Source organism: Cynara cardunculus, assembly GCF_001531365.2.
Source record: "Cynara cardunculus var. scolymus isolate 2C chromosome LG 2, CcrdV1, whole genome shotgun sequence".
NCBI lineage: Eukaryota > Viridiplantae > Streptophyta > Magnoliopsida > Asterales > Asteraceae > Cynara > Cynara cardunculus.
Genome location: NC_037529.1, coordinates 68,332,844 through 68,344,971, shown reverse-complemented (window position 1 = coordinate 68,344,971; position 12,128 = coordinate 68,332,844). Strand labels below are relative to the sequence as shown.

The window sequence follows — 12,128 nt, the reverse complement described above, 5'->3', positions numbered from 1 at the left end:
CACACCATAGGGTTCACATGAATGTTCATACCTTGATATAGGCACGAAGATGAACGATTGTTCATACACATATTAATTAATACAAAATTTTGACCAATTTATTCTTTGAACAATTGTTCATACACATATTAATTAATATATTAATTAAATTATTGTTTATTTAATGTCATTTAATAATAACCGTTAGATGAGAAAATGAACGATTAAGATGGGTTAGCATAGTTTGCACAAAATATTGGGTTAGTATTTGAACCAGCCCCTGTATATATGTTTGAAGCAGCCTTTGATCATATAAAACAACAGAAGATCAGCATGGGCTGCTTACTATTATATATTTGTCAAGAACTCATCGGCTCTTCTGGATCAACAATGGAGCAATTTTCCATCTTCCTCCTTTGCTTTATCACTTTCTCTTTTCATACATTACTCACTACCATGGCAGTGGACACCATATTCATAAATCAAACCATTAGAGACGGTGAAACCATTGTTTCAGCACGACAATCCTTCGAGCTCGGGTTTTTCAGCCCCGGAAACACCTCAGAAAATCGATATTTAGGCATTTGGTACAAACGGCTCGCCACAGGCACCGTTGTCTGGGTTGCCAATAGAGAAACTCCCATCAGAAACAAAACCGGCGAGCTAACTCTCCATCCCGACGGAGTTTTGGAGCTCCGTGACACCGCCACCGACATAATCGTTTGGTCGACAAACACAAAGGGAAGCGCTCAAAACCTGGTGGCGCGATTATTAGATTCTGGGAATCTTGTGGTCATCGACAATGACGATGACAACCAACTGGAGAATTACGTCTGGCAAAGTTTTGATCATCCCGGAGATACAATACTACCGGGAATGAAGTTTGGATGGAATTTCGTAAGGGGTATAGTGACAAACTTTACATCGTGGAAGAACGCAGATGATCCTTCGAAAGGCCCTTTCATGGCTTATATGAATCTCAACGGACTCCCGCAATTATATCAAAACAATGGAGATTCAATCCAAAATAGACTTGGATCATGGAATGGTCATGCGTTTACTGCCCGACCAGGGGTGACTCCCCCTTCAATTTACACGATCAAATATGTTTCAAATGAACGAGAGATTTACACCAAATTCGATTTTACTAACGACTCGGTTCTTAGTAGGTTGACTGTAACATCATCAGGCATTACAGGTCGGTTCACTTGGGTCAACCGAACACAAGGATGGTTTCTTTTTGCGCCATTCAACGCAGATACCTGTGAACGATATGCCTTGTGTGGCGTTTACGGAACTTGTGACAGCACAAAATCAACAACTTGTGGATGCCTGGAAGGGTTCGAACCAAAAAGTCAAACCCAATGGGATATTTCTGATTGGACGAGCGGTTGTCAAAGGGAAGTGGCGTTGGATTGCGGTGTTAGGGAAGGATTTCGAAAGTATCAATTCATGAAATTACCAGACACCAGGCGGTCATGGTACGATACTAACATGACCCTCGAGCAATGCAACACCAAGTGTAGAAACGAGTGTAACTGTACAGCTTATGCAACTTTGAACGTTGAATATGGCACAGGGTGTTTGTTATGGTACGACGAATTGATCGATATGAAAGCGATTCCGAGAGATGGACAAGACATATATATACGAATGGCTGCTTCAGAATTAGGTAATGTTGAATCTTCCGTTCAAACGAGAACACAGACCAAAGAAGAAAACAAGAGAAAGGCCAAATGAGCTATGATTCTACACTTAGAATCACGTCCAAAATCACATGTGATTCTACACGACTTTGGGCCGAGTCAGCATGCATACCCTTGAATTTGACTGTGTTCCGTAATCGCGTGTGGTTTCGGTACAAAATCATATGTGATGTGATTTGACCATTCTCGTGTTTTCTTAATTTTGGAACTAAGGTCATTCTAACTGTGCAATTCCTAATTCTTTAATCACAGAGAAAGATGAAAGGGCTTCCAGAATCCAAAGAAAGTTGGTCAGCATCATCGTCCCTGTCCTTGTAGGTTTAGTCATTCTACTTGGCCTGTGCTATTTATTCATCAGAAAGAGGAAGTTGAAGCAACAAGGTAATGCTTTTAATCTATAATGTCGTTTTAAATGTTAGAATATGTTGAACTCCTTTAAATTCTTTTTAAAAGAGCTTTTTACAGAGAGAAGGTAGGTTTATATATATATATATATATATAGTCTGTTCATTCGAGAAGCGCAACTCATGGCTGGGTAAGAGATTAAAAGTGATCAAGGACCTATATCCCTTCTTACGCTTCTCAACTTAACTCTCTTTCTCACTCGATCCTTCGCCTATAGCTTTAATGGTCTATATGTAGGCACTATAGGACTCCAACACGCCCCCTCAAAGAAAGGTTAGATTGGAGGCCCTATTAGAAATCAAGGGGTTTTTTTATCATAAAAGACAAGACAACTCACTTGGATCGCGTATAGCTCACTTTCCAAATACACTAATGCGACCTTATATGCTTTGGATATCAGAATCGAGTATTAGGATAATCCAGTGAAATTGATATACACCCAGATTCAACGTTTTTACACATTTATATGAGAGATCTACTATTACGGGTTAGTTAGGTGGTTTTGATGACTGTACAACACTTGCAAACTCTGGATAAGATCAAACACGGACAGAAGGTAATCAGAATCAGAAGCCTTGGAAGTGAAGTCAAAGTTTCTAAACATGAGCTCAGAGATTCTGAACATGAAGTCAGAAGCTTCTGAGTATAGTCTTCACAGAAGTTCTGAACTGAGTTAGGAAGGCATTTTGCCTTCTGAAATGCACTTAGAATATTCAAAAACTCAATTTTCGCAAGCACCATAGGACCCTGAAGGAGGCGCAACCACCTCGACCCCACTTTAAGAAGATCTAAGATGATAGGGACAACATTTGTTAATGTGCACTCCGCACCTCCTGATTCACGTTATGTTTGCCTTTTCACCTGGTCGATTTCTTTTACATCACAATTACACCAAAATTGTTTGATGATACTAAAAATCACCAACGACCCCTAAAATGGAGGCACATAAAAGAGTTTGATAAGTCCCTAGATGTGGTAGATTCCATATCTGATACATTAATGTGATAGATACCGATTATGATACCATGTTAAAATATCTGGAACTCCTATTAATGTATACTATAGTATAAATCGTTTAGATAAAAGTCTTAAAAACAACTAATGAAACATTATGTACTGCCAGGTAATGTATAATCCCTTAAATGTCATGTTTACAAGTGTTTTATTGTATACGTATAACTTGTTAAAACTTTTTAAACTCGATAGAACCAACTGATGAACACGTTCAAATACATGACTATTGAGATCTACTAATACGACATTAGGTCGTGCTTTTGTAGAGAGGCTTCCTCCAATTGCTCATAAAGATGTTCAAGACCTACCATTGTTCAGTTTGTCGACGTTGGTTGTGGCAACCAACAACTTCTCATTCAAAAACAAACTAGGTCAAGGTGGTTTTGGACCGGTTTACAAGGTACATTTAAATCCAGAAACTAGATTTGGTGTTTATTCATATCGATTTGATTAGAATTTTCTTAAAAGATAACATACGTGTGAAGGGAATACTCAAGGACGGACAAGAGGTTGCAGTGAAGCGGCTCTCTGAGAGTTCCTCACAAGGAGTTGAGGAGTTCAAGAACGAAGTTATCTTCATTTCCAGGCTTCAGCATCGAAATCTTGTCAAGATTCTTGGATATTGTTTTGAAGGTCGAGAAAAGATGTTGATCTACGAGTATATGCCTAACAAAGGCCTCGACTTATTTCTATTTAGTAAGTTTAACCTCCTACAATGTATAAATCCAGAACTCATTTCCATCATTCATCGCACTTTACTTATGAATTGATTATTTTTTGCAGATAAAAACAAAAGTAAAACACTAGACTGGTTACAACGGTGCCATATCATCAATGGGATCGCACGGGGTCTACTTTATCTTCATGAAGATTCTCGACTTCGAATCATCCATAGAGACCTCAAGGCCGCCAACATTTTGCTTGATTATGATATGAACCCTAAGATATCAGATTTTGGCCTTGCAAGAAGTTTCGGAGGAAATGAGACCACAACAAACACTAATAGAGTGGTTGGGACATAGTAAGAAGTTTCAAATTAAATTTTCTTTTATAATAAATAACATGTATGATCATATGTTCATTTTTTTTCCATATAACGATACTAATAAAGGATAATAATCTAGTTGTTAACGCTGCCAACACTTTGATGCAGTGGATATATGTCTCCAGAGTATGCAGGGAATGGGATTTTCTCAGTAAAATCAGACGTATTCAGCTTCGGTGTTCTGATGTTAGAGATCGTGAGTGGAATCCAAAATAGATGCAACCTTCTTGGACATGTAAGATGAGTCATTAAATTTATAGTGTAACAACTCGCTCCACATGGATAGAAAATGGGATTTTTGAACTCCTTATAAGCTTCAAGTTGTGGGACATGGTTTTATGTTGGGTTCAAAAGTTATTGGGTCAGCCTGGTGTTACAATTAGTGTTCAATTAGTTGTATTTTAGTTTTGACAATCTTAACTAATCGTTTTTTAGGCATGGAGACTACATAATGAAGGGAAGGCTTTGGAATTGGTTGATTCATCTTTGATCGAGTCAGATGATACCTCCAAAATGTTGCGATCAATCCAAGTAGGCTTACTATGTGTTCAAAACAACCTAGAAGATAGACCAAACATGTCTACAGTGGTTATGATGTTGAGTAGTGAGGGTCAATTACCAGAACCAAAGCATCCTGGTTTCTATAGAGAAGTTGGTTATGAGATTGAGAATTCAAGTGACATACAAACACAAAACTCATACAACAACGTTACAATCACACATTTGATAGCTAGATAAGTAATTTCTTTTATAACATTTGCCAAGTTACTTTAAAACAAATGGCTAAATGCAAGATAGGTATGTGGAAAATATAAATAGATTCATTTTTTATATTTCTTAACTAATAGCAAAAAAAATCACACAGCTCTCTCTCTCTCTCTCTCTCTCAACACGGCTCTCTCTGACAAAGGACCAATGACCAGCAGTATACGGTTATCAGTAGATCCCAACTTCCTTAAAGGTCTAAAGGTTGAAGATTCACAAAGGTGAGAAATGTGCGTGTGAGTTTTGTCGTATCTAAATATTATATACTTCAAAAAATCACAGTTCTCCCTCATACACATTTACAACCGGCTCTTCTTCAGGTCTTCTGTTTATGATTCCGGTTGAGAGTATGATTTAGCTCTCAATATTATTTTGCTGTACTTTTGTGTTATAATGTTGTAAATATTTCGAGTTTGTAAAATAGTTCATTATAAACCAGGTTTATTTATGGTTTGATTTATCATTGAATATTGTGAAATCTTGGCATGATATAAGAGCTTTGGATCTGCGATGGGTTTTTCGTTGTTTGATCTGGTTCATAAGGTTAAGGTTTCAATTTCTAATCATCGTATTCCAGAATGATGTCTAAGTGTAAGGTTTTTCCAGCCCTAAATCTCGAGTCACCTAGTATCTTGTTCTTTCTTGGCTCATTGAGTGTTAATTTTCTGTCTTAACCATGCTCTATTCATGTTGTGATTGTGGTATATCTAGTATTCTCTATTCTCCATATTTTAGTACATTGTTGTTCTTTAATTTCTCATTGATCTTATTAAGGTGTGGTTCATTGTTGTTCAAATTTCCAGATCTGTAAGTTCAATGATTAAAATAAAAAGAGAAAGAAAACGCAGTTGATCTATACACTCTTATTATTTGATTAGAGTCGTTGGATTAAATATGTTAGCCTCGTTAGCCTCCTACGCTTGCTATCATTTGAGTAGACATGTGCATTTAATTGCAGGTTCTATTTGGCAGTTCTAACAAAAAGATGTACAGAACTGACTTTATGCAAGAACATAAAATAGACTAGCATCTGGAGTACTCACCATTTTATGGCCAGCTGATCTATACACTCTTATTATTTGATTAGAGTCGCTGGATTAAATATGTTAGCCTCCTACGCTCGCTATCATTTGAGTAGACATGTGCATTTAATTGCAGGTTCTATTTGGCAATTCTAACAAAAAGATGTACAAAACTGACTTTATGCAAGAACATAAAATAGACTAGCATCTGGCGCACTCACCATTTTATGGCCAGCTGATGCAAGAATGCTACATTTTGGAATCACTGCAACCTGGAAGGGCGCAAAAGTAAATGGATAAGTTATGTAATTAAGGATGGGTTAGTCTATGTGTAGTTAAACAACGCTAAGATTGTTAAAACGCGTTCAAGAAAATATACCATAATACGGTGGATACACATCCTATCCAGCTTCCAATTGTACACGTAAACCACAAAAGGACGATCAGCATGCACCAATACACTTGCTACACTTACAAATATGCAAGACATTTTGGCTATTTAATTCTATCCAAAGCAAATGTAGCCAAAGAGAGAGCATATAAAGACACAGTTCCTGAATGATCAAAAAGGAAAAGGGAATCCAGTTTAATGTGAAGGACAAAACTGAAGTGTTCCTATCATGAACCATTAAGCAATGCTGATACTTGTGGGCATCATGCATCAATCTGTTACTTGTGAAGAACCAATTGGTTTGAGGTGTTTAGCAGAGAAGGTCCAATATTGTTATTGAATGAGCTTAGTAATCCTGTTACTAGTTATGACTGGTTTTTGTTCGTTAAATATCTCTCTTTTTATTTGTCTTGGGATAGGATTTAAGGAAGGGTGAGGCTTGGGTAGGTTTGTTGATGTTAAGGTTAAAGGGAAATTTGGGCGGAAAGATCGCATCTTTAGATTGAGTTTGCATTGGATGGGTAGACATTACGGGTGGTATGGTAGTGGGAGTGGGGGCGGTATAGTTTGAATAGATGGTAGGATCTTTGGGAGATGAGGCAGGCTTGGTGGGCGGAATGACTGAGGTAGGGAGCAGAGATTGGGTCGTGGTTACGGTGGGAGATAGGAGGGGGTCGTGGGTAGAGGTCATAGTCGAAAGACTGGGGGAGTATGTTGCAATGCAGAGGTGGGGGCGATGTAGGAGGCGAGTGTAAGGGGGAAGGATAGAGTTGAATATGGGATGGTTCACTGTTGAAAAGGAAATTGTATGGAGAAGATGTGGATTCAAGTGTTTGAGAGTAGGGAAAAGAGTTCTCATTGAAGGTGACGTGTTGAGAGGTGATAATTTTACTCGTAGGTAACTTGAGGAAAAGGTAACCACGATTATTAGGGGAGACCCTAAGCAGACACAACGAGTTGAGCAAGGGCTGAGTTTCTCCTATGCGATGGATGAGAGGTTAGGATAGCAAAGGCAACTAAAGAAATGAGTGTGACGGTAGGTGGGGATTCTGTTGTAAAATAATGTGGGTGGGAGTTTTGTTCCTTAAGAAACGAGATAGAATATTTTGTAGATAAGTTGCCATATAAAGGGCTTCAACCCAAGAGGAGGGGAAAGGGAAGCATGTAGAAGAAGAGTGTGGATGATATAATTTGGCCATATAAACACTCGACTCGTTACAACGATATCATGTTATCAATGGTAAAATTATCATTTTAACTATTGATATTACCTCCAGCGGATGATGATGTTCCTCACTGAGTTTTCGTTCAAGATTCTTGATCTGCTTGATTGCCCTATTCCATGTCAATGACATCTTTTTCATTTCCTCATCTTCTCACTCTGACTTAGGTTCCATGATTTGCTTCTTAGATACTTTAATCCATTTCCTCAATGCTAATTCTTGTTTTGAATGGAAAGTTCAAAATGAACAACCTAATTGCAGATAAGGAGTTGACTAACAATCAAGTACAACATGAGTAACCTAAGAAAAGAAATCCAAATATGTCACTGCAATCAATGAGAAAACCACCAAGACAACTGATGAGTTGTCTCTCAAACAAAATCAGAAGGACTTGAAGGAAGCTGCACAAGGTAGTGCCCCTTGACAGCAAAGGGAAGTGAGAAATTGGCTTCATACAGTTATGCTCTTGTTTATGTTCCTATTTGATCATTTGACAAGGTGTGGTTATACACAAAAGATCCTTGGTTTACCATATAGCCAATTTAGACAACGTATATATATAATATGATGTTGACATAAAATCAATATCTATACTTACCTCTTTTCCTCCAAGTCCCTTCATTGTTTGCCAGCAATCAATCATCATTGTCAGCAAAGTTGTCCAATTCTTTGTGCTCCTAAGCTCCCCAATATATTCACACACTTGTGACCTGAAGGGATCAAATATCAACATGAAAGGAATCTGTTTAGGTAAAAAAAAATAACTGAACAAGAGATATAAGTACCATTGCAGAACATGGAGAATTCCTAACATGACTATTCAAAGAATTAGATCATCGGTTAACTTTCAATATCTCCCATTTCTCCTTAATTGCCGCTTTTTGATTATTCCCTGGTTAGCAAACAACTTTAAACAAGCTCTTAAACTTTAGTTCACAAAATTGCATCAAGAACTAAACGATCAATCCTAATCAACAATCATACAAGCTCGGTCCGTTCAAACTAAATTATACATTCCATTAACATAAGCTTCACGCTCACAATCATCTTCATCAATTTATCACTACAATCATCAAAATCTATAAACAATTACTGGTTTAATATTCCAAATGGCTATTCGCTATTGCAATGAAATATCAAAGATCCTACGCATCACACAATCAAAATAACGAAATCACGAACAAGGAGAACGTATATATCAGAAAATGCATAAAAAGGATAAAGAAAACGTCTTTGCAATTGCCATTGAATCAAAAACCTAAATCGATCAAAGTTGCTGTAATGTATAAGCTTATCTAGCCATATAAATTAAAAGATAAAATTAGAAATCGAATACCATATGATTGGTATGCAGACACAAAAAAATAAAATCAATCGTCTTCTTCGCGTTTTCTTCTCTGCTCACCGTTGTTCGCTCTCTCCTCGCTGCTGTTCTTCGCCGGCGTTTCCTCCGATGTCCGGCCCACGTCTCTTGTACCGATTGGTGTCAATTTTGTATACGACAAACAAACCGACAACGTATCAACTAATTTAACACGTGTTCAAAATTGTCAAAATGTTAAATGAAATATAAAGTTATTTGATATCTTTTTATTTTTACTTAAAGACAACAAATTATCATTTTAATTTTTTATATAATTTAATATCAAATGAAATATAGTTGTTTGATAGATATCTGAATAAAATAATTATTTTACAAATATAATTACATATTTCATATTAATTCAAACAAGTATAACATTATTATTCAAAACAATATTAATCCAAACAAAGATAATATTACTCTTTTTCATTATATCTATCAAATAAAACAATGTACTAATATGATCAACACTTCCATTGCTTTCTTCAAGATAAGAAAGTTTTTTTTTTACCTAAGAATCATTTACTAAATGTTTATCCAATAAATGTTTATCGGGTAATCTTTCTTACCAGATAAACATGGCAGAGATCAAAAATCTTACCCGATAAGATTAATGATAAATATGGAAAATCTTACTTGATAAGTGAAGATGGCTACTCTTACCGGGTAAATTGTTGCATATTGCTACTCTTAGATGGAAAAAATCATACGAACTCTCTATGACTCACCGTCCCACCCATTCAAGGTGTGCGATTAATTGAAGCTATGAGAGGCGGTGCCTCAAGCTCGGTTTTTGGTCGGCTCGCCTCAAGGTGCACGCCTTGAGGCGTACGTCTGAACTGAGTTTCAAAACCATGGATGCAATTGTACCAAGGCCACTTGTTCGAATTAAGTAACTAATTTGTGACCTTGTGGATTGAATATCCACTTTTTCTTTGGCTTCTTTAGTCGTGAAGATAGGGCTTTTTTTTTATATATTATTTATAGAGTAAATCACATTTTTCATCCCTATAGTTTGTTAAAAGTTGCAATTTTCATCCTTGTAGTTCAAATATTACGATTTTCATCCATATAGTATGTAAATCATTGTTATTTTCAACCTTACGAATTATAATTTATTGTTGTTTCAATGTTGTGGTTTATAATTTTTTTACTATTTTGATCTCTTATACTTAAAAAGGTAAGCATTAGTTCAGGGACGAAAACATTAATAAACTACAAACCATAGAGACGAAAACCATAAAGATGAAAATCAAAAATTTTAACAAACTATAGGGATGAAAATGTAATTTACCCTTATTTCTAATCTGAAGTCTCTTACAAGGGTGGTGTCTGATTGGTTTGAATTTGGCTCCAAAGGTCAAAAGTACCATAAGGTCTTAGGTTCAAATCCAAGGAGGATTAAAAGTCCCCGTGTGGCCACGGAGGTTCAAATGCGGTAAATCCGAGCTATCTGCAAAACAGATGGTCGCCCTGAGATTAGTTGGTTCGCATAGCGGGTTGAATATCCAGGTTAATAAAAAAAAAGTTTGACACCTTGTAGAAAAATAATCACATGTTAAGAATATGGCTTTTCTGTTAAATTTGTAGTTGGTAGTAAAAAATATTGTATTTATAAAAATATTTTTTAAATATATAATATTTATATACGGTAAACTAAACTGACCCTAACCTTCAAAGAGGTGAAGTTATATATGGCCAATAACCATTTGATTATTTAGAAGAAAGTTTTTTATATATATAATATTTATACACGGTAAATAGAACAAATAAACTCATACACTCTTTTCACCTTTAGTGGGGTTTGAACTATTGACCTCCTAGGAGGCCAAGGACTCACATACCGCTAGTCCAAAAGCCCTTTGTTTAGAAGAATGTTACCAAAACAAAACTTAGCATCCCACTCTAAAACAGGATATGAGAGATGGATATACACAAACTTATCATCTGTATGAAGATTAGAACGGTTGTTTTCTTAAGAGCTTCTTATTTGCAAAAGCGTTAACGAAAGGAAAAGAAACAAAAAAGCTAATATTAATAAATAGTAGGAGAAAGATGCAATAGACACAATCAAACATATATAAAGTAAACTAATACTAATCAATTACTCTATTTTTTCAGCTCTATAACCCTCTCATGTATTAGGAGTAAGTGCTTATCAGGTAACTATTCATCATCAAGAATTCAAGATTCATCATCCTCACCTTGTCAGATAACATTCTCGACCATCAAAATGAAGTATTGGTAAGCGTCTTTGTCCAATAAACGTTTAGTGGGTAAGGGGCTGTTTGTTTGGCTCTTAATGGTTACATTAAGAGCCAACCTCTTAATCGGTAAGAGGTCAAGGCTGTTTGGCAAAAAAAAAAAAAAAGCTCTGAATGGTTACATTTTCCCTCTTAACCATTTTGCATCTAATGGGTCTCTAAACTATTCAGACTTCTCTTTTTCCATATTTGCCCTCTCTCCCAACATCACACATCGCTCACAGGTCACAGCCCCTCTCCCCACGTCGCCGGTCTTCAAATCCCAGCCCCTCCCCCCACGTCGCCGGTCTTCAAATCCCTCCCCCCACCCAACGTCGCCGGTCTTCAAATCGCTCCCCCAACCCTACGATCGTCGGTCTTCTTCTTCTAGCAGGTCTCACGTCGCCTTCTTCCAGCAGGTCTGTCATCGTCGCCGCTCGTCGCCGCCTCTTCCAGTAGGTCTCGTCGCCGCCTCTTCCAGCAAGTCGTCGCCGTCTCCGCCTTCTTCCAGTAGGTCTCACGTCGCATCCTCTCCTCTCATGTTTGTAACAATGTTAATTTCAGTTTCTTGAAGCTGCTTTACGAAATGGGAGATTTCGGTTTCTTGATCTTGCATAAATMTAGGGTTTGGTTTAGGGAATTTATCATTTTTCTTTGGAAATTGATGATGTTTATCGCTTATTTCATGTTTGTAACAATGTTAATGATGATTGGATTACCGACATTTTGCAATTTCTTGAGGATTTGATACTGATATGAAGAAACGTCATCTTTGGTAATTGTATGTTGGTTTATTCAGTACTAAATCATAACTAGAGTTAAAATGGTAATTTGCTGTCATTCAGAGAACAATTACCAAACAACCTTGTTTCATTCAGCACTTAACCATTCTGATCCTCTTAGCCATTCTAACCTCTTAACTATTCTGAACTAAATCATTCAGCAACTGCCAAACAGCCCCTAAGTCTTGAT

At 36.8% G+C, this 12,128-nt stretch overlaps 1 protein-coding gene across 1 annotated transcript; it reads left to right on the top strand.

Moving 5' to 3' along the window:
* Nucleotides 1–345: 345 nt before the first annotated feature.
* Nucleotides 346–5,788, top strand: LOC112506359 (G-type lectin S-receptor-like serine/threonine-protein kinase At4g27290). The gene is made up of 6 exons (XM_025110367.1): nt 346–1,651; nt 3,356–3,504; nt 3,590–3,800; nt 3,888–4,125; nt 4,258–4,384; nt 4,585–5,788. The coding sequence occupies exons 1-6, from the start codon at nt 370–372 to the stop codon at nt 4,885–4,887; spliced, it is 2,310 nt and encodes a 769-aa protein (XP_024966135.1). The 5' UTR covers nt 346–369; the 3' UTR covers nt 4,888–5,788.
* Nucleotides 5,789–12,128: the final 6,340 nt, after the last annotated feature.

Excerpts from the sequence above, each read along its gene's own strand:
- LOC112506359 (XM_025110367.1), top strand. The coding sequence starts at position 370 with ATGGAGCAATTTTCCATCTTCCTCCTTTGCTTTATCACTTTCTCTTTT. Across the intron at positions 3,801-3,887 it reads CCTCGACTTATTTCTATTTA|ATAAAAACAAAAGTAAAACA; the intron begins GTAAGTTTAACC and ends TATTTTTTGCAG. Across the intron at positions 4,385-4,584 it reads GATGCAACCTTCTTGGACAT|GCATGGAGACTACATAATGA; the intron begins GTAAGATGAGTC and ends ATCGTTTTTTAG.